This window comes from Cucurbita moschata, unplaced genomic scaffold, assembly GCF_002738365.1.
Source record: "Cucurbita moschata cultivar Rifu unplaced genomic scaffold, Cmos_1.0 Cmo_Scf00026, whole genome shotgun sequence".
NCBI lineage: Eukaryota > Viridiplantae > Streptophyta > Magnoliopsida > Cucurbitales > Cucurbitaceae > Cucurbita > Cucurbita moschata.
In genome coordinates, this window is record NW_019268542.1 from 222,472 (window position 1) to 246,410 (window position 23,939).

General features: G+C 39.6%; 1 protein-coding gene and 1 long non-coding RNA gene across 4 annotated transcripts in view; both read right to left on the reverse strand.

Annotated features, from left to right (window-relative positions):
• Nucleotides 1-1,500: 1,500 nt before the first annotated feature.
• LOC111462121 lies at nucleotides 1,501-2,158 on the reverse strand. Its single transcript, XR_002713714.1, has 3 exons — nucleotides 2,130-2,158; nucleotides 1,854-1,929; nucleotides 1,501-1,525 (listed from the first exon to the last, which is right to left on the reverse strand). It is a non-coding gene; the product is annotated as an uncharacterized LOC111462121 (long non-coding RNA).
• A 21,311-nt stretch (nucleotides 2,159-23,469) lies between these two features.
• Nucleotides 23,470-23,939, reverse strand: part of LOC111462100 (kinesin-like protein KIN-1) — a 7,036-nt gene continuing 6,566 nt past the window's right edge. For 2 of the 3 annotated variants that reach the window (XM_023105783.1, XM_023105785.1), the window contains one exon: nucleotides 23,472-23,771. In XM_023105783.1, the coding sequence (XP_022961551.1) occupies nucleotides 23,607-23,771 (165 nt within the window). In that variant the 3' untranslated portion in view covers nucleotides 23,472-23,606. Of the gene's footprint in view, nucleotides 23,772-23,939 lie in introns of all 3 variants that reach the window. The other variant, XM_023105784.1, reaches the window with a different exon arrangement.

Here is a 23,939-nt window from a genome sequence, read left to right on the forward strand (position 1 = left end):
TAAAAGTTGTCAGCGTAGATATTGTCTTCAAACGTCAAAAAGTTGTCAGCGTACATATCATTTTCAAACGTCCAAAAATTGTTGGCATATATATTGTCTTCAAAGGTTCAAAAGTAGTTAGCGTGAAATAACACTTCAGTACCTTAATTTGACTAAAGTTTACCTAGGTATATTTAAAGAAGGCATAATTAGAAGATGATCGAGTGAACAATCATTTAAGGGTATGTGATTAATGCATCATACACTTTATTGCATTAAACTTGTTGAAAAAAAAACTCGAAATGATTACTGATGCATATGTTATTAGAGGAAAAGTTAATTGTAATGTGTCACAATTGCACTTCTTCAGAACGTTTACAAGCGATTGTACGACACTCACTCTAAGCTCCGAATGAATCAGCTAATTCAAAATCGTGTTCCCTGCGGTTGAACGACGTATGCTCAAACCTCTAGCCCTATTTAAATAGAAGGTCTTTTAGAAAACGGGGTTGAGAGATTTTCAAAAGAAATCAATGAAGGAAATCAGTGAAGTGATACAACACAGGAGGTTTGGCATGCAACACACATGTGATCATGGGCAACACGCCTTTAACAAACATGGTCGTGACACTATACTTCTTCCTAAGAAGCCAACCTATTGAACCGTCTGACTAAACGTTGACACCAAGAGGTAGCATACCAAGAAGCTCTTAATGAGATTAAATACGCATGAAATCAAGGACACAGATGGCAACCCGCTTGGGGTAATTAGGTTAATGGTAGAGTATTTGACTAACCATGACAGGTGGCAACCAAGGTCTCAATGTGGTAATGTTTTATGTGCAAAGATTGATTATATAAAGAATAATAGCATTGATCATTTGAAGTGTGAGAATTTTCATGCTTGTACAAATAAGGACTTAGAAAATAGAATGGTTTGAAAGTTTAATATAGAGAGTAGATAATATTAGATAGATCAAAAATATTTAGAGACCGTTCATAAAAAGTGATGCCAATCCTCCGATCATAGAGACAACAAATACGAACACAACTTGCTTATGTGTTAAGCTTCATTGCGGAAACGCTATCTTCAAGCAGTCAACCTCTACATTGTTTCATTCATCATTTATTTTCACCTTTGTGTTTTTGAGCCAAAAAGCTTGACTTACTCGAATAAGTTACTAATTTATAGAGCAACTTGAGGAGAATTGTTAGTAGTTGCGAAATTGTAGATAAAGTTTAGTGCTTTAATTAGGAAGATTGTTAGTGGTGTTTAAGGAGAAAGTTTAGGAAACTAGTTAGTGTTGTGTGTTCTTTTCACCCGAAGAAAGAGAATTGAAAAGCATAATTGTTTAGGAAACTAGTTAGTGTTGTATGTTCTTTTCACAAGAAGAAAGAGAATTGAAAAGCATAATTGCTTCCTACTTGTTTCAACATATTTCAATAGTGGACTACATCCAACATTTGGTATCAGAGCTAGGATGTCGAAACGAATGTTATCATTGTTAGATGAACACGACTCTCCACAATGGTATGATATTGTCCACTTTGAGCATACAAAAGAGTATTCCTCAACTCTCAAATAGCCCCAAAAGGCCGATGAACACGACTCTTCACAATGGTATGATATTGTCCACTTTGAGCATAAGCTCTCATGGCTTTGCTTTGGGCTTCCCCAAAAGGCCTCCTGCCAATGGAGATAGTATTCCTCAACTCTCAAATAGGACTACATCCAACATTTGGTATCAGAGCTAGGATGCCGAAACGAATGTTATCATTGTTAGATGAACACGACGTCCACTTTGAGCATAAGCTCTATCAGAGCTAGGATGCCGAAACGAATGTTATCATTGTTAGATGAACACGACGTCCACTTTGAGCATAAGCTCTCATGGCTTTGCTTTGGGCTTTCCCAAAAGGCCTCCTACCAATGGAGGTAGTATTCCTCAACTCTCGAATAGCCTCCCCTTAATCGAGGCCCACAATTCTTTGTTCGACATGCCTAAGTTTAGGGCATGGCTCTGATACCATGTTAGGAATCACGACTCTCCACAATGGTATGATATTTGTCCACTTTGAGCATAAGCTCTCATGGCTTTGCTTTGGACTTACCCGAAAGGTCTCATACCAATGGAGATAGTATTCCTCACTTATAAACCCATGATCTTCCACTAAATTAACCAATGTGAGACTCACTCCCAATAAACCTCAACAAACCCATGATCATTCCCTAAATTATAGCCGATGTGAGACTTTTATCATCCAACACCTCCCCTCGAACAAAGTACGCCTCCCCTTAAATCAAGGCTCGCCTCCTTTTTCTTTCGAAGTCCTTTGTTCGACATTTGAGGATTTACCAATCTATTGACACGACTAAGTTTTAGGGCATGACTCTGATATCTGTTGACTCTGGCAATTTGGAGGAAAATGTCAACGAAAAACTGGCCGAAGGTTTCTTCGAAAGAAAAGACAGTGGAAGTAAAAGGAGAGAGGGAGAGAGATTCACTGAGATTTGCTGAAGACTCGATATATTATTTTCCTTCCGTTGAATTGTTTAAATAACAAATTTAATTATAAAAATAGAAAAACTAACCATACAAAAATAGAAAAGTGGGCGAAGACTTCTCCCAAGTTGGCCAAAAAATGGCAGCTAGAATTACGCTTTCCATTGGCGTGAATTCAGAAGTTTCAAGAGTAAAAAACAACCTTCAACCCCCTGGGATCGAGCCGATGAATCTGTACGCCTTGCTCTCGGGTTCATAGTCGATGAAGACGACCTTCAGCCCCCTGGGATCGAGCTTGGTGAGGTGGGGACGTGTTACCTTCATGTATGCAATGCAACCGAACACGTGAAAATGATGTACCGCTGCCTTTTTGTTGTACCAGGCCTCATATGGCGTCTTCCCGTCGAGGCTTTGAGTTGGTGACCGATTGAGGAGATAGACGGTCGTCATTACCGCCTCTCCCAGGCATCCCGGCCGTCACCAACAATGACGTCGCTGTCCCGACGATGGTCTAATTTTGGCGCTCCACCACTCCTTTCTGTTGGGGGGAGTAGGGCGTCGTTAGGTGCCATTGTATGCCGATCTCATCACAGTACTTACCGAAGCTTGCCGAGGGGAATTCTCTGCCTCGGTCTGTGTGCAGCACTCGTATCTTCTTCGCACATTCGGCCTCCGCACGCGCTTTAATGCGCTTAATCACCCCTGCCGCTTCACTTTTTGCTTGTAGCAGGGTCAGCCACATGAAGCGGCTTTTGTCATCGACTAGCAGGAGGAAGACTCTTACCGCCTGGGGTTGCCAGCTTGTTCACACCTCTGATTGGCGGCAAACCGTGCACCAACTCCTCCTTCTGTAGCTTTTCTAGAGCAAGAAAGTTTAAGTGCCCGTACCTTGCGTGCCACCTCTAAGATACCTCTTCGGTCTTGGCCGGAAGGCTGATGGGTTACTCTATCTCTAACTCCAGGATGTAAAGAGTTTGTCGTGCGCCGAGCCTGCGTAAGCAGGCGTCGTTGATTATCGTAGATTTTGAGTAGTCCGCGCTCGATGGAAATGAAGCAGCCTGTCTCATCGAGTTGACCTAGGCTCACAAGGTTAGCCTTGAGTCTCGGGATGAAGTAGACGTCGGTCAGCTTGCAGTGCTCGCCTCCCTTGTTGACGAACAGGATGGTGTCGCGCCCTTCGATCTCGACAACTTTCACCGTCCCGCGAATCTCCGAGTCGAGCTCGGAGAACGCAGATCTAGCCCCGATCATATGGTTTGTTGCCCCTGTGTCGAGGATCCATCCGCCGATGCTCGTGTTGCTCGTCCCTCCAGTTGAATTGGCTCTCCCAGTTGGTGCCACATGCACTTACCGTGAAGAGAGATGGCTCATCCTCCTTGGATTGAGCCACATGGGCCTTTTCGGCATGAAGGATGAAGTAGACGTCGGTCAGCTTGCAGTACTCGCCTCCCTTTTTGACGAACAGGATGGTGTCGCGCCCTTCGATCTCGACGACTTTCACCGTCCCGTGAATCTCCGAGTCGAGCTCGGAGAACGCAGATCTAGCCCCGATCATATGGTTTGTTGCCCCTGTGTTGAGGATCCATCCGTCGATGCTCGTGTTGCTCGTCCCTCCAGTTGAATTGGCTCTCCCAGCTGGTGCCGCATGCACTTACCGTGAAGAGAGATGGCTCATCCTCCTCGAATTGAGCCACATGGGCCTTTTCGGCATGAAGTAGCGTCGGTCAGCTTGCAGTGCTCGCCTCCCTTGCTGACGAACATGATGGTGTCGCGCCCTTCGATCTCGACGACTTTCACCGTCCCGTGAATCTCCGAGTCGAGCTCGGAGAACGCAGATCTAGCCCCGATCATATGGTTTGTTGTCCCTGTGTCGAGGATCCATCCGTCGATGCTCGTGTTGCTCGTCCCTCCAGTTGAATTGGCTCTCCCAGCTGGTGCCGCATGCACTTACCGTGAAGAGAGATGGCTCATCCTCCTCGAATTGAGCCACATGGGCCTTTTCGGCATGAAGTAGCGTCGGTCAGCTTGCAGTGCTCGCCTCCCTTGCTGACGAACATGATGGTGTCGCGCCCTTCGATCTCGACGACTTTCACCGTCCCGTGAATCTCCGAGTCGAGCTCGGAGAACGCAGATCTAGCCCCGATCATATGGTTTGTTGCCCCCTGTGTTGAGGATCCATCCGTCGATGCTCGTGTTGCTCGTCCCTCCAGTTGAATTGGCTCTCCCAGCTGGTGCCGCATGCACTTACCGTGAAGAGAGATGGCTCATCCTCCTTGGATTGAGCCACATGGGCCTTTTCGGCATGAAGGATGAAGTAGACGTCGGTCAGCTTGCAGTGCTCGCCTCCCTTTTTGACGAACAGGATGGTGTCGCGCCCTTCGATCTCGACGACTTTCACCGTCCCGTGAATCTCCGAGTCGAGCTCGGAGAACGCAGATCTAGCCCCGATCATATGGTTTGTTGTCCCTGTGTCGAGGATCCATCCGTCGATGCTCGTGTTGCTCGTCCCTCCAGTTGAATTGGCTCTCCCAGCTGGTGCCGCATGCACTTACCGTGAAGAGAGATGGCTCATCCTCCTCGAATTGAGCCACATGGGCCTTTTCGGCATGAAGTAGCGTCGGTCAGCTTGCAGTGCTCGCCTCCCTTGCTGACGAACATGATGGTGTCGCGCCCTTCGATCTCGACGACTTTCACCGTCCCGTGAATCTCCGAGTCGAGCTCGGAGAACGCAGATCTAGCCCCGATCATATGATTTGTTGTCCCTGTGTCGAGGATCCATCCGTCGATGCTCGTGTTGCTCGTCCCTCCAGTTGAACTGGCTCTCCCAGCTGGTGCCGCATGCACTTACCGTGAAGAGAGATGGCTCATCCTCCTCGAATTGAGCCACATGGGCCTTTTCGGCATGAAGTAGACGTCGGTCAGCTTGCATTGCTCGCCTCCCTTGCTGACGAACAGGATGGTGTCGCGCCCTTCGATCTCGACGACTTTCACCGTCCCGTGAATCTCCGAGTCGAGCTTGAGCTCTTTCTCAGGTTCGACGTCGTCGTTGATTACCTGCACCTCCGTGGATTTGGAATCCAGCCTACCGTTAGTTGACTCCTTCAAAACCTGCCGTTAGTTGACTCCTTCTTTTGATCCCCATCTTTCCCGACGACAGCATCTCTCCCGGTCTGCCGATGCTCGTGTTGCTCATCCCATGGCTCTCCAGCTGGTGCCGCCTCCTTTGCTGCTACTCTCCCCACAGCTTGAGCTCTTTCTCAGGTTCGACGTCGTCGTTGATTACCTTCACCTCTGTGGATCTGAGCTTGCTCCAACAATTCGAGCACTGGATCGGCCTACCGTTAGTTGACTCCTTCAAAACCTGCCCGTTAGTTGACTCCTTCTTTTGATCCCCATCTTTCCCGACGCCAGCATCTCTGGGGGCACAGATCGCAAGCCAATCCTCCCGATACTAGACGCCCGTCATCACGACGTCAGCCACTTCGTGGCGGCATGGAGGAGTGAGCGAGCCTGCTCGAGATGGACCCCACGATGTGTTGTGTTTTCACGCTTTGCAATTTCTTCAACTCGAACTTGAGACCTATGTGTTATTAGGTCGACGCTCTAACCACTTGAGCTATTCAACTTGATTGTTGATGAGATTGGCTCTTCTGTAATGGTATACTACCGATTGCTTCAACGAGGCTCTGATACCACTTGTGGAAGGTTTCTTGGAAAGAAAAAATAGCAGAAGTAAAAGGAGACAGTGAGAGAGATTCTGAGATTTGCTGAAGACTCGAGATATTATTTTCCTTCAGTTTAATTGTTTAAATAATAAATTTAATTACAAAAATAGAAAAACTAACTACACAAAAATAGAAAAGTGGGTGAAGACTTCTCCGAAGTTGGCCAAATTAAGCTCTTCCATTGGCGTGAATTCAGAAGTTTGAGTCAAAAACAACCTAATTAAAGAAGGAACATGGCTTTTATTGAACAATACCATGTTAGATGAACACGACTCTTCACAATGGTATGATATTGTCCACTTCGAGCATAAGCTCACATGGCTTTGCTTTGGGCTTCCCCAAAACGCCTCATCCAATGAAGAGAGTATTTTTTTATTAAACCCATGATCATTCCCTAAATTATAGCCGATGTGGAACTTTCATCATCCAACACCTCCCCTCAAACAAAGTACGCCTCTCCTTAATCGAGGCTCGACTCCTTTTTCTTTTGGAGTCCTTTGTTCGACATTTGAGGATTTACCAATCTATTGGCACGACAAAGTTTTAGGGCATGACTCTGATACCATGTTAGATGAACCCAACTCTCCACAATGGTTTGATATTGTCCACTTTGAGCACAAGCTCTCATGGCTTTGCTTTGGGCTTCTCCAAAAGGCCTCATCCAATGTAGGGAGTATTCTTTGATTAAACCCATGATCATTCCCTGAATTATGGTCGATTTGGGACTTTCATCATCCAACAGTCATCACATAAAATGATCGAAGGAGATATGATGACAATAAAGAGCGGAAAGAAGGGGAGTATAACGCTTCAGTACCCGTGACTCACGAAGAGTAACTATGCATCATGGTCGATAAAGATGTGTGTCAACTTACAAGAACAAGACGTGTGGGATGTCATCGAGCATGGTTACCTTGAGAAGCGTAAGGATAGAATTGTTGACTTCTGGCAATTGAGAGGAAAACGTCGACGAGTAAAAAATGGCCGAAGGAAAACTTCTTTGAAGAAGAAAATAACGGAAAACACAGGGAGAGAAATATTTGTGTTGAAGACCTGATTGATTATTTCTTCAGTTGAATATTTAAATAACAAATTTAATCCTAAAAAAAGGAAAGTAGTGGGCAACTTAATTAAAGGGCTACCACTCGACGTGGACTTCCCACTCATCTTCTTCCCGCATTAGGCCTCTGCGAGCGCTTGAATGCGTTTAATCGTCTCCGCTGCCTCACTCTTCGCTTGTAGCAGGATCAGCCACATGAAGCAGCTCTTGTCATCGACCAATAGGAGAAAGAGCTTCTTGCGGCTTGGGGTTTCCGGCTTGATGGGCTCGTAAAGATCACCATGTACGAGCTCCAACGGCTCACCGGCGCAGTAGGATGCCTGAGATGGAAAAGGGGTGTGCTTCTGCTTACATATGAGATAGCCGTCGCACAACCTATTCAGGCCCTCGGTTGTTGGCAGACCGTACACCATCTTCTCTGTGTGTAGTTTCTGTAGAGCAGAAAATCTCAAGTGCCCGTACCTTGCATGTCACCTCCAAGTTGCTTCTTTGGTCTTGACTGAGAGGCAGACCGGTTGTTCTATCTTCAACTCCAAGATGTAGAAGGCGGTTCACCATGTGCCGAACTTGTGTGAGGAGCCATCGTCAATCGTCATGTTGGAAGAATTTGATTATGTCAAAATAGTTAGAGTATTTTTAGGTATTTAGTTTAAATATTTTCTGAAATTTGTTTACAAGTTTTGAACCAGAGTTGTGGTTAGTTTCTATTTATGGTAATTTGTAAACCTACAAAAGCTAAGTTCATTATTCAATCATATGATCCCTTCAAATTTCAATTGTTTATGTTTATGGGTTAGTTATTTCTTTGTCAAAACCTAACATTTGGTATCAGAGTCGTACCCTAAATTTAGCCAAGTCAATAGAATCATCAAATGTCGAACAAAGAAGTTGTGAGCCTTGAATGTGTAGTCAAATGTGACTAAAGTGTCGAACAAATGGTGTAACTTGTTCGAGGGCTCCAAAGGAGTCAAGACTTGATTAAGGGGAGGTTGTTTGAGAGCTTCATAGGCCTCAAGGGAGGCTCTATGGTGTATTTTGTTTGAGGGGAGGATTGTTGGGAGGGAGTTCCACATTGGCTAATTTAGGGAATGATCATGGGTTTATAAGTAAGGAATACATCTCCATGCATCTCCATTGGTATGAGGCCTTTTGGGGAAACCCAAAGCAAAGCCATGAGAGCCTATGCTTAAATTGGACAATATCATACAATTGTGAAGAGTCATGATTCCTAACATGGTATCAGAGCCACAATTTTTGAGTGATCAAATAGAGAGTATGAGTGAAGACAAAACTTTAGCGAAGATCCCGAATAGTCATGATTCCTAACATGGTATCAGAGCCACAATTTTTGAGTGATCAAATAGAGAGTATGAGTGAAGACAAAACTTTAGCGAAATCCCTCACTTCAATGGTCACTATGATCATTGGAGTGAGCTGACTAACATGGTATCGGAGCTGCATTTTTTAGTGATCAGATAGAGAGTATGAGTGAAAACAAAACTTTAGCGAAGATTCCTCACTTCGATGGTCACTATGATCATGGAGTGAGCTGATGGAAAATTTGCTCAGAGCAAAGGGTTTATGGAGTGTGGTGGATATTGGTTTCTCAGAACCAGAAGAAGAAACAATGTTGACTGAGGCACAAAAGAGCCACCTAGATGATGCTAGACTCAAAGATTACCAAGTAAAGCATAACCTCTTCCAGGCAATTGATCGTACTGTCTTTGAACAAATCTTGGATCATCGCACAACCAAGATTGTTTGAGACTCAATGAAGCAAAAATTTGGCGAAAACCAAAAAATGAAGAAATCTTTTCTTAATGCATTAAGGAGAGAATTTGAGATTCTAGAGATGAAGAAGGATGAAAGTATCACAGATTATTTTGCAAGAGTGATGAAAAACTTACTTATGTTGTAGTATCCATTGAGGAATCCAAAGATACTAATAACATGCCCATTGATGAATTACAAAGTTCATTAGTGGTGCATGAACAAAAATTGCGAAGATCCAACATTAATGGAGAGGAGCAAGTTCTAAAAGTCGAAGGACGAACGAAAATAAGTAACAGAGGAAGAGGAACTTACAGGGGCAGAGGACGCAGAAGAGAAATATCAACTTCCAACAAAGCAACTGTTGAATGTTATAGGTGTCATGACTTTGGTCATTTTCAATATGAATGTCCAAAGATGAATAAGGAATTGAATTATGTAGAGTTGGAAGAAGAGGATGAAATGTTGTTAATGGCTCGTATGGAAAGATATGAAGCAAAAAGGAGGGATGCTTGGTTCTTATATTCTGGTTGCTCAAACCATATGTGTGCAAGTGAAGGTATGTTTTCAAGCTTAGACAAGACATTTTCTCACATTGTCAAACTTGGAAATAATACAAGTATGAAAGTTATGGAAGAGGGTGTAGTTAAATTAACCTTGCATGGAGTTTGTTGCACTATTAGTAATGTGTATTGGGTACCTGAACTCAAAAAAAAATCTCCCGAGTGTTAGAAAACTACAAGAAAAATGAGTATCAGTGCTGTTTAAAGATGGTGTATGTAGCATTTATCATCCACAAAAAGGAAAAATAGCATAGTCAATTATGAGCGTAAACCAGCTGTTTATTTTGCGTACTAAACCATCTACTACAACAAATGGAGGAAGATGCCTCCAAGTTTCAAATACGGATCAGTAAACACTTTGGCACCATCGTTATGGTCAACTCAGCTACAAAGGCTTGTGTACCTTGAAACACAAAAACATGGTGAAACGCCTACCGCAAATTGTAGCTTCAAACACCACCTGTGAGGCATGTATGAAAGGCAAGCAACATAGGACTCCATTTCCAAAAATAGGTAAATGGAGAGCAATGAAAAAATTGGGTCTTGTTCATGCAAATCTATGTGGTCCAATTTCACTAGCTTCAAGTGGCCAGTAAAAGTACTTGTGCTTTATAGATGATTTTTCAAGAAAGGCATGGAGTTATTTTCTTGTAGAAAAATCAGAAACATTTTATCATTTCAAATGTTTCAAAACAATGGTGGAAAAGGAAATTGGAATGCTTATAAGATGTTTAAGGACAGAGAGAGGAGGAGAATTCAACTCAGTAGAATTCAACGATTTTTGCAAACAGCATGGAGTGAAGAGACAATTGACCACAGCCTATACCCCACAGCAAAATGGAGTGGCTGAACGCAAAAATCACACTGTGATGAACTTGGTAAGAGCTATGCTGATAGAGAAGAAAGTGCCTAAAAATTTCTAGCCTAAAGCAGTCAGGTGGACGATTCACATTTTAAATCGATCACCCACTCTTGTAGTAAAAGACATGACACCAGAAGAGGCTTGGAGCAGAGTGAAACCATCCGTAGATTATTTCAGAGTTTTCGAATGTGTGGGACATGCCCATATTCCAGATGCCAACAAAAGCAAACTTGAAGATAAAAGTGTAACATGTGTTTTATTTGGAGTCAGCAACGAATCCAAAGGCTACAGAATGTTTGATCCAAATACAAATAAAATTATAGTAAGTCGTAATGTATATTTCGAGGAAGATCGTGAATGAGATTGGAAATTTTTTTAAGGTGAAACAAAATTGGACTGGGGGAAAATATTAAAATTGATAAGAACACAGTCGAAGGAGGAGAAATCACAAAGGAAACGACTAAACCGGTTGCTGAAACAATTGAACCAGTTGCTGAAAACGAAGAAGGGAAAATCACGGAAGAAATGACTGAACCGGTTGCTGAAACAATTGAACCAATTGTTGGAAACAATTTTCGGTTGCACCAGACTTGACAATAAGGGAGGGGAGAAATCTACATCCACCTGTATGGTTAGTAGATTATACTTCCAGTGAAAGCTTATCTAAAGAGGTTGAAGAAAATATGGCATTCTTAATGATTTCAGATCCTGTGAATTTTGAGGAAGCTGTCAAAAGCCCAAAATGGAGATTGGCTATGGATGATGAAATCAAATCTATTGAAAAAAAATCAAACATGAAATTTGGTGGTTCTCGGCAGGAGCAAAGAAAATAGGAGTGAAATGAATTTATAAAACCAAGCTAAATGAGTCGGGAGAAGTTGATAAATACAAAGCAAGATTGGTTGTAAAAAGCTACACACAAGAACATGGAATTGATTATACAGAAGTGTACGCACCTATGGCCAGAAAGGATACAGTGAGAATGATCATTGCTTTTGCCGCTCAAAAAGGTTGGAAACTCTATCAATTAGATGTCAAATCAGCTTTTTTATATGGCGAATTAAAAGAAGATATTTTTGTTGAACAACCAAAAGGCTATGAGAAAAAGGGAGGTGAGGAGATGGTGTACAAACTCCAAAAGACTTTCTACGGATTAAAACAAGCACCTAGAACCTGGTTTAGTCGAATAGAATCCTACTTCATTAAGGAAGGATTCAAAAGCAGTTCCAGTGAGCAGACACTTTTCATCAAGAAAAAGAAAAATGGAGGTAAAATTCGTATGGTAAACATTTATGTTGATGATCTTTTATTTACTGGAGATGATAAAGAATTGTTGGAGTTCAAACATTCCATGAAGAAAGAGTTTGATATGACTGACTTAGGTCAGATGAGATTTTTTTTGGAATAGAGGTAATACAAAGATTAGACGTTATTTTTATATGTCAAAAAAGGTATGTTGCAAGTTTTAAATCGATTTGGCATAGAAAATTACAATTTTGTTTGTAATCCCATTGTTCCAGGACAAAAAATTGGCAAAGATGAAAATGGTACAAAAGTAGAGGTAACTTTGTATAAACAAATAGTGGGAAGTCTGATGTATCTCACAGCTACTCATCCTGATCTCATGTTTGTTGTAAGTTTGATTAGTCGTTTTATGGCATGTCCAATGCAATAACATTTTGCAGCAGCTAAAAGGGTTTTAAGGTAATTGAAAGGTACGGTAGATTATGGTGTATTTTATAGAAAGAGAGGAGTTAGTGATTTGATTGGATTTACTAATAGTGACTACGCCAGAGACATGGAAGATAGCAAGAGTACTTTAGGCTATGTGTTTATGATGAGTGGAGGAGCAGTAGCTTGGTCTTCTCATAAGCAGCCTATAGTCACCTTATCAACCACAGAAGCTGAGTTTGTTGTTGCTAGTGCCTGTGCATGTCAAGCTGTTTGGATGAGGAGGATACTCAAAGAGATTTGGTCACTCTCAAATAGAAGGAACAAAGCTAATGTGTGATAATACTTCAACTATTGAGCTATGCAAAAATCCAGTTCTACATGGACGTTTCAAACATATAAGAGTAAGATTTCACTCTTTTAGAGGTCTTAGAAAAGAAGAAACTGTTAATTTATTATTTTGTGGTACCTCAAATCAACTTGTTGTTTATTGACAAAGACTCTACAATTAGAAGCCAAAGTTTAATTTATTATTTTGTGGTACCTCAAATCTAGTGAAGAACTATTAATTTATTAGAGTTTTTCAGAAGTTGTTGGAAGAATTTGATTTAGATCAAAATAGTTAGAGTATTTTTAGGTATTTAATTTAAATCTTTTCTAAGATTTGTTTACTAGATTGTTTACAAGTTTAGAAGATTTGTGGTTAGTTTCTATTTATGGTTATTTGTAAAGCTATAGATATAGAAGCGAAATTCATTATTCAATAACATGATCACTTCAAACTTCAATTGTTTATGTTTCTGGATTAGTTATTCTTATGTCAAAAACTAACACGTCATAGATCTTGAGCAGCCCGCGCTCGATGTAGATGAAGCAACCGGCCTCATCAAGTTGACCCGAGCTTACAATGTTAGCCTTGAGTCTTGGGATGAAGTAGACGTCAGCCAGCTTATAGAGCTCGCCGTCCTTGCTGTCGAACAGGATGGTGTCGCACCCTTCGATCTCAACGATGGAGCCATCGCCAAATTTCACTGTCCCGCGAATCCCCAAGTCAAGCTCGAAGAATGCAGACCTAGCCCCAGTCATACGTTTTGTTGCTCCTATGTCGATGGCCCATCGTCAAGGCTCGTGTTGCTCGTCCCTTTCGCCGATCTGAGCGAACACTTGCTCCTCCTTCAGTTGAATCAACTCCCCAGCTGGTGCCTGTGCCACGCCCAGCTGGACTTCTTCCTCGGGATCTATCGACCACTCATCGATGACGCTCACCGAAGCAGCATCATCGTCGATTGCTTCACTAGATTTGGATTCAGAATTGGGGAAAAGAGTTAACACCGATGCACTCACCATGAATAGTGCTGGTTCTTGCTTCTCGGATTGGGCCACATGAGCCTTCTCCTTGTTTCTGGGCTTGCTCCAACAATCCTTGCTCAGGTGGCCTTTCTTCCCACAGTTTGAGAACCGGATTGGCTCACCATCAGCCGACTCCTTCTTCTGCTCCCCTCTTTTCCGCGTGCGCGTCCGCGAGGTTTCCACTGCTTCTTGCTGCCTATGCCACCGGAGGGCCCACCGCTCTCGTCGGAGTTTTCGTGGAGCTTCAGGTGTGCAAGTCACTCCTCCTCAGTAAGGAGAAGACGACCCTGCTTGTCGACAGCTGAAGCGACATTTTTTTTCCTCTGCTCGACATTGCGCAATCTTCCGATCACCTCTTCCACCATTAGGTCGTTCATGTCAAGCAATGTCTCGATCGAAATTGCAACTTGCTTAAGGTGATCTGGAGCGACCTGCAGCATCTTCTTCATGATCTCCATCTCGCTAATGCTTCCACCAAGAGTGGTGATGCTATTGGCGAGCCCCATGATTCGCATGAAAAAAAGTTGTCTGCCAAAAGAATTCATCTGACTAATATAAGGAAAGACTAAATAAAGAAAAAACCAACCCGTCTTTAATCTAACAACCTCCATCAAGCTGTTTAGCCATCTCAAGAACATGTCAGTTGAGGAGGTTGTTGGTCGTCTTAAAGTCCATGAGGAGAGACTTTGTGGATATGAAGACAAAGAGGAGGAGAAACACCTCTTACTCACACATGAGGAGTGGCTCGCACAGACAAAAAAGAATGATGCGGTTGACTCTTCTTATTCAGGTACGAGGGGATGTGGTAGCCATAACAAGAAAAGCAGAGGTCGTGGATGTGGTCACGGACATGGTTGCAGACGTCGTGGTAGAGGAGGCCATCACAATACCCCATAAATCCATGACAATTCTAACCCGTGGAAGGACCAGAGTATGACCAAGTGTTACTCTTGTGAAAAATACAGGCACTATGCGGTAGAGCGCCACAAGAACAAGCGTGATGAGGGGACAAACCTCACACTCACGCAAGATCAAGAGCCTAAACTGATGATGGCCTAGTAGATACCTAGACAATAGAGCAACATGTGGTACCTTGAATGGAGACCAACATGTGATACCTTGACAATAGAGCAAGCAACCACACGATCGGAGATCGATCAAAGTTCAAGAAGCTTTATGAGAAGCTCAATAGAAACATGAAGTTTGGCGAAGGATCAATTGTACCGATCCAAAGCAAAGGATCCATCTTGTTCTAGTGAAAGAACTGATGGTGTCAGTATAACACATGCGTAAGCAATTTGAATCTTAGGCACTCTAAGTACATCAATTATAATAAATTAGCTAGCATGTTCAAAAGTATTAAAACTCAATGAGTTTGTATACTAACCTTTTATAGTTCAAATTCCTTTTTCCTCACAAACCGGTTTCGAACCACCACTAGTGTCTTCCCTACTATTCTCTGGTCTTAGAACGGGATTGTGGAATTCGGTGAGTGACTAAACTTTTTGAGAGATACTCAACTTTGAGTTAACCAAATTTTGACAGTAAAAAATTCCATTCATATTAGTGGAGTTCTTTAGCAAACATGTAAGTTTGGATGAACCATATATTGACACTCAATATTCGAGTAACTCAAGCTTGGATTTTTCTATTAAGAGAAGTCAATATTTCAACCATTAATTTTAAATTAAAATAATATTAAATAATCAACCGGTTCCTAGCCTGCCTTTCCGAACCTGTGGCAAGTTTGGCTCCTAGCCTGCAAGCTGGCCCTACTCCTTCCATAACTCAGGTTCGGCTATTTCCAAACCTGAGGCTTGGATTCGAGGCTTTTTTTTAATTCATTTTTTTCTTCATTTTTGCGGTTTCTCCCCCTTCTTGGCCCTAATTCCCGACGACTTTTGGCCAATTTTGATCAATTCTCGACCCCTTTTATGTCAAATTCATGATGCAAATTCTTAAAACATGTAAATTATTTTGGTATTCATTTTTCTATCCTAAATCAAAACAAATGTGAATTTTGACGAAAATAGATGTTTAAGAATACGACTTACCAAGATATTCTCTTCCAACTACGATTCCTCCTTCACAGTTTTGAGATCGGAAGTGCACAATACCAAAACAACGAGGTAGAAACATAATTTCATGAGAAAGAATTAACTCTTTACCATACAAAATAAGTAGTTGAGTAATTTCCTTAAATTCTGATTTCGAGACTTGAACAATAGGTCTTTACACTCTAAATGGCCCAAGAGGAGACTTCGTGTAACGACCCTAAATTTTCACATACTCAGAGTCGCTACTAACGTCTCATGTTCATCTATAATGCGGAAATATAACTCTTACATGAACATAATTGATAACGTAAACTTCAAAAAAAACATTTAAAACAACTCCTTCTCTGGAAAACACAGTCATGGTCTTACGTGTTTAAATATGAAATACTGAAATTTAGAGAAAATAAAAAAAATACAAAATAATTTAAAACAATGAAATGCAAAACCACATATTCTAACTTAAGACTAGAAATTTAAATATGAGTCTACCCTATGCACATGCCACAGTCTCTGCTCGCGATGCCGCCGTCCTCCGTACAAGTGCGCCTTGCCTTTACCTGAAAAATGATGTGGCACATGGCCTGAGTATTTCAAAGAATACTCAGTAAGTGGCCCCACTATAGGGGGCCATGCAAATGCAAACACATGTAATCATGATTTAGGGACCTATCTCTAATCATCTTAGGGGTGGCCTCCAATCTCGGACAAATTGGATGTGTAGTACTTCCCTACACACGACTCACACGTGCGAGTGTGAATCCCCAGGGCGCTCGCACACCCCCTGGACCCTCTGGTCAAGCTAATCTGTAGTGACGTCCGGAGGTCAGCGGAACCCCATAGTGTCATGCACCTCATGAACACCCTCATCTATGTGCTTTCGCACCTGTGCGCATACGCGCTCATCATACGGTGCGCGTCCGCACTCATCATCTCTAGGGGAAGTAGCCCTATGCTTATGAACATACAATATGCATGAGGTCACTCTAAATCCATCATAATGTCTCTTCTGACACAACCCTCTAGTCTCATCTCTTTGTTACTCTAGGTAACACATACTCGTGGATATTTATATTAATATCATTTTCACACTCTTAGGGTTGTGTCCTATGTCGATCTAACGACATGATGCAATGTGGCACTCATCATCATATAACATGCTCAATATGGAAAACATCATCATATTAAGATAAACGTCATGCAATCATCATACCATCATATTGCCACAAAGTGCATCAAACATATCAAGTACGACATTCATCAAAATATATATATATACTGAGCACATCATCAGGTATCATAACCCACACATCATCATAAGTCATACATTATCATAACTCATATACCGCATCGTACGACATAGTTCATACAACATCGTAACTCATACAATTTTTAGCCTATCCTATAGTAAGGCCACTTACCTGATTAGCTTATACGGTTGTCACTAATTTATCTTTAATGAAAGTTCGATTTTTCCCTTTGTATCCAAGTCAACCTATAAGAATCCATGGCATCAATTTCATGTTAAATTCTCTAACTCTTACAATGGTTCATGTGCTAAACTTCATGCGATCATTAAAGACGTTGCATAGATAAAGTCTTGGAACGTTATAATATACCTCTAAATAGATATACACATATTATATATATATTCTATTTATTTTAAGATTTCATTTTCTATTTTTTATTTCGATTGACTTCTCTCTTGTCTTTTGATATTCTTTCTTTACTTGGCTTTTTCTCTCAATTTTTGTTCAACACATATTCTTGACCAATTTTTAATAGATTTTTACTTAATCATATCGTTGTTAATTCGGATCCATTCTTACTCCCAACTCTTTCCTTTTATTTTTCTCTTCCTTTGTATTTTTTTCTTTTGATTTTCTATTCTGGTCTTCTCTGTATTTTCTCTTTTAGTTCTTCCTTCTATTTTTTTTCCTCCGTATGCTTCTCTCTATTTTTTCTTTTACTTCTCTTTATTTTTTTTTATCTGTATGCCTTCTCTGTATTTTCTCTTTTACTGCTCTCTATATTTTCTCTTTACTTCCTGCTCTTTATTTTATTTTCTTTTCCCTACATTTCTACTTTTCTCTCTTTCCTTTTGATTTTGTTTACCGTACTCCTATCTATATATATATATATTCCCTTTTCTTTTGATTTTGTCAACAGTACTTTGGCCTCTCTACCGTCATCTCATATTTTTTTGTATCTCATATTTTTTTTGTATTCTAATTAATTCTTCCTCCCAAATCTTTTCTTTATCTTATATGTATTTTTTTTTTCTTCCTTTAATTTTGTTAAAATCTAAAATTATAAATTTTCATTCCAAATCTTTCCTTTCTTCTTTCCTCTTTCCTTTCTTATTTACCTGTTAATTTTTTTGTTCAGATTCTTCTCTTTGACTCTCTATTTTGTATTTATTTTTCTATCTGTTCTGTTGACAAATATTTGCCTGTTCTAGTTATTTTCTATAACCTAACATCATAACCAAAAATCTAAATATATGAGCAAGAGAACCAGGGATCTAATTCTAAAGAATTAGACAAAGGAAAAGAAAATCTGTTCTAGTTATTTCTATATGACCTAACATCATAACCAAAAATCTAAATAACTGGGCAAGAAAACCAGGGATCTAATTGTGAATAATTAGACAAACGAAAAGGAAATCTGATCTGGATAAATGAAAAAGAGATCAGAGATGTGAAACATGACATATCGTAATAACAACAAGATCTCTCACCAAATTAAATCTCCAGCTATGATCCAGTATTCTGATTTGGGATATTGACTGATGAGTTTTTTTTTTGGGTCGTTACCCTTCGTATATAACTTGGTTATATACAAATGCTTGATTAGTGGATCAGCGATACTTCAGTAGAAAGATGTAATTATTGGAGTAAAACAAACTTTTGATCCAACTGTAATTACGAAACCGTAAAAGATGACTTGTTTGTAGTGATTATATCCTATATATTTATTGTAATTAATAAATTAAGGATTAAAATAATTAATTTTATATATATATATATATATAATTTGAATGGGATTCAAATGGTTTAAATAATAATAGGATATTTGTTCCGTGTAAGTTACCTTAACGGTTAGTTTTGTTTAGTTCTAAATAAAATCAAAATTGATTCCAATACTTCCACTACGTGAACCAAACATTTATCCCCGACAATTGGTATCAAAGCAATTTTGACTGTTATTTAGAATCGAAGTGATTTAGATCGGATATTTTACCTATCAAAGTTTAAAAGTTCAGACATTATTTCTGTGGTCTCAATAGCTAACGCCATCATCCATACCTGACAAATTTTACTTTTACATGAAATAAAATAGTAAACATGATTCGAGTATTTATAAATACTTAGTAAGTAGCCGCCCAGTTGAGATTGAAAACTACAATCACATGCAATCATGGTTTGGTGGAACCTATCTTTTCGTGATTGTTCCTTATGCTCTACTTTCTTTTTCAGATAGGATTGGATGCATAGTACTTCTCTACACACACTTCATGCACGCGTGCATTAACCTACAGGATGGGTCAGTATACATACCTCCTGTAGTGGACACAAAAAAAATTTAGTCGATGGAAAAGGTACGAGAATTCTGGCGAGGCGTCGGAATTCTCGTTCCCCTCTCGGTCACAATCGTCCCAGACCCCCACGGCATGCCAAACAGCCCCACAAACTCCTACCATCCTCCAAAACATCACCTAGAAGAAAAAAGGAAGGAAATACAGGAGATCCTCCAAAACATCACCTAGAAGGAAGGAAATACAGGAGAGAAAGAGAGAGATCGCGATCGAGTTTCTCCAGCGAAGCCAACCGAACAGATCCGACGTCAATATGATTAAACCACCCTGTAAAAAGGATGACCGATGACTACACGTACATAGGAGGTAAGTTTTTCACGCTTTAGTCACGTCGTTCTTTGTCAAAGACGTAATTCGAGTTTTGAGATTTTGGAACCTCATAGATCTACGTATTATAGGTGCTTACAAGTCGTGACACATCGTGGGAGGGAAGAGAAGGGACCAACAAGGAAGGACAAAAGGCAAAGAACAAGAACCATCGCTCGGAAAGATCCAACCCTGACGCCTAAACACCCACTCGGACCAAGAACCAACCCTCAGCCACAACCTACAGGGATAACCCGAGGCCTAGACCTGCAACCCGAGACACACCTGCAACCTACAGCTTCGGCCCAAGTCACTTACAACGGTCCAAACCTGCAGCGGCTCGTGACCTGCGCGCCTGCAGCAACCAACCCGACTCGACCTGCACACGCGTCAGCACCTCATTGCGCCATGTGTCGCACCTGCAGCCAGAAATCCCTTTAGCTTACATGGGTCAGTCGGCTTGACTCGACTTCGGTTCGGTTCTACGGCTCAAGGGTATTTTGTCCAATTTTTGGTATTATGACCATCCCGAAGCTAAAATTGACATGGTTTAGGGTAATTAAGGTTAGTATAAGGTTCAATTTATCGAATGAAGTTAAATTGAGTTAATGAATTTGACTTACTAATGAAATGAGATGAACGTTCTAATAGAAAATGAAAATTGGCGATACTTGGAGCAATTTTGAGGGACGAAAAGCAAACGTACTCGAATTAGAAAAATGTTAGCTAAGGCCAACCAAGTAAGTGACCTTATTGTCGGTTCGATTACAATTGTATGTTGTATGATGCACGTGCTTGTGGCTTCACACATGTCATATGCTTGTATGTTTGAACGGTTAGGAAATGATGTGTAAGATATGATATGTGAATGTTATGCTATATGTGATGAAATGTTACATTTACAATATGATATGCTTGACATTGTGCTCGTGATATGATAAGTGAACGTTATAATATATGATATGAAATGTTAGAACACATGATAAGATATGATATGGTTTATGTTTGACATGAATGATATATGACATGATTGACATGAAACAATAACAAATTGACACAAGATACAACTCCGATATATGCATAGCAAGTTATGATATAATGATATGATATAAAGGAAAACGGTAAGGGGGTCGTTATACACGATAATGAAAGGAAAAATGTTGGGATCTCATGCATCATTGTGTTCATGCATCAGGGGATACCCTTTTTCATTTACGATGATATGGACTCGTACACTACGAGGTAGGAAAACGATCATTATATTTATTATAATATTGCGATAGTTGCTATTCCTAAACGGGTGTCCGACATCAACAGCTACCAGAGAATGCTCAACTAACAAGAAAGATACCCAGGAGGTATGCGAACTAAATGGTGGGTCCATACTCGCATGTGTGGGCCATGTGTAGAATATTAAATACACATCCAATTATTCCCTTCTGATAAGTCATGTGCTACTCTTATTTTTCTAAGTAAAGGCAAGGCTCCCCTGTACAGCTGACACATTGCAACCCAAGAAACCCTGGCACGTGCATAGGGTAGTTTGCAAATTAAATTTCGTATATTATAGGATAGTATAAGTTAGTATGCATTTAATTTAGTAGCATATAAGTTAGTATAGGACATTTTTACTTTCTGTTATTTCAATTTTTGTTATTTCATTGTAACGACATTCTAGAAAAAATGTAAGTTCATGACCATGTATACGGTAACGACTTTAGTTTAAGTACAAATCTAGGGTCGTTACACCTCCTAGGTCTAAATACAGGCTAGCACATGCTCATGCTGCCGAAAACCAACCGAAAGAAAGGAGCACAAAATATATTGAGAAGTATCTCGTGTTTATGGGATACAACACGCATGAGGTCCCATAATTACAAATCGTAGGACATGGTCCTTATCCACATCATATTTCCATTCTTTTCATAAAATAATTCTTCCATGAGACATGCATACGCTATACAAGGCATTTCTTTCACTATTATCATACATGATTCATCAATGTCTCATAGGCAAAACGTACATGGCATAATCACACTGGAATTACATGCATCACATGATACTCATAAATATCTCATAGTCATAATAAACGTCACATAATTATACACATAACATATCATAACATCAAGAAAATGACACGTAGATGGGCACAGAGTATGTGTCATTCATACATCACTTAAGTCATCCAACAAAACTCGAGTGCATTCGAATAGTAAGTTTACTTACTTTGTTGGGCTAAACAATTTGTTTCTTTTTTTTTTTTCAAATAGCAAAAAAATTTGGCTTCTGTTTTATACTATTTTTCCAACTAGATTGAATATAAAATAAAAATTAGGATTTAAAATTCTAAATAAGTAAGAAAATCTCGATAAACTTAGGAAGGTTGAAAACTGAATAAAAAATAGAAATAGAATTGGGATAAAAGGTACGTATTCTGATTGATATTCATAACCTTTAAATAAGATAAAAGCTATCAAATAATAGCTACCAATAAGGAAAATATAAACTAATTAAATATTAAGAATAAAATAAAATATACTATAAATCAAATCATAAACGAAAGAATATTAAGATAAAATATAAACAAAAGAATATTAAGATAAAATATCTAAGATATATTTCATAACTAATATATTTTCCAAATATTATATCTCAACAGAGGAGACAACCTCCGCTCGACTTTTATAGTTGAGTATGTTCGTGGCTAAGGTTTACTTTCTTTTCTTTCTTTCTTTTATTATTTTTATTTTTTTATTTTTTTATTTCCATGATATTACAATATTAATAAGCAAATCATGTTTGTTGTTTGCCAATGTTGTCTCTGTCAACTTTTGACTTGGAAAATGTTTGTCATGTCATGACTCCTGGTTTCTACCTTTAAAAAAAATTAAAACTAAAATAAATTTGAAGTATTATATACTTTAATAAACAAAAATTAAAAAATTAAAATTGAAAATACTAATAATAGCATTTTTAGTGGATTTGTTTTATCTTGAAACCCTACTAGTTTATTTATATGTAAAGTATATATATATATATCTTTTTTTTGGATAATATATAAAATTTTAAAAAATTGTACATCAAATGTGGAAGTGAATTACTAGACTTCACCGATATAAATTTGTATTATGAAAACACAAGTTCACTCTTCATTTTGTATCCTTCTTTAAAAAAGATAACATTGCAGTGGTTAATTGCTTCAATTGACAAAACGTTCCACTTCAATTGGATTTGTTTCGTTCATTTGAGTTGGATTAGATTGATCCCGCCAATTTTCTATTGTCCCAATTCGAATACGACTCATTCCTCTTATTTAAAACTAAAATCTTATAAACCACGTCAAATTTGTATTATAAAAGTATAAGTTCATTCTTCATTTTGGGAAGATAATGTTAGATGAATACGACTCTTCACAATGATATGTGTTGAGGATTATTAGGAGTGAATCCCATGTTGATTAATTTAGTGGAAGATCATGGGTTTATAAGTGAGATATACTATTTGGTATGAGGCCTTTTGAGGGAAGCTCAAAGTAAATCCATGAGAGCTTATGCTCAAAGTAAATCCATGAGAGCTTATGCTCAAAGTGGACAATATTATACCATTGTGGAGAGTCGTGATTCCTAACATAATATTAGAGTCATGTCCTAAACTTAACTATGTCAATAGAATCCTCAAATATCGAACAAAGAATTGTGAGCCTCGAAGGTGTAGAGTCTGAAGTGATTAAAGTGTCGAACAAAGGGTGTACTTTGTTCGAGGGCTCTAGAGAAAGGAGTTGAGCCTCAATTAAGGGAGGCTATTCAAGAGCTCCATAAGCCTCAGGAGGGGAGGCTTATAGTGTACTTTGTTCAAGGGGAGGATTGTTGAGGATTATTGGGAGTGAGTCCCACATTGGTTAGTTTAGTGGAAGATTATGGGTATGATATTGTCCACTTTGAGCATAAGCTCTCATGGCTTTGCTTTGGGCCTCACCAAAAGGCCTCTTACTAATGGAGATAGTATTCTTCATTTATAAACCTATGATCTCTACTAAATTAACTAATGTGGGACTTACTCTCGATAGTAATCCTCTCACAAATGGTATAAAAGTTAAAGAAATTTGTTATTCTATAACACTGTAATTGTACGGAGGGGAGGATATAGGTAGTTTGAAATTTGAAACTAGGTATAATGGTTGGGTGGGGAATGGAAAAGAGATTTGAACCAATCCCTAAAGAGACGAAGATGGCAAGAAATACTAACCTGTAAGCTGGACTTTGAGATGGGCTCATGATGGAGTTCAGCTGCTGATACTCTTGCCTTCAGAGCCACGTTCTCTTTCATAAGCTGCAGTGACATGAAAAAGCCCAAGCCACCTTAAAACTTTACAATTACATTGCTCAAACAAACACCTCAAAATAATAAATGGTATACATTTTGTCTTGCATTTCAAAATGGTACGTTTACCCATCAATTTTTTTTTTTTTTTTTTTTTTTTGTTGGTTAATTTGGAAG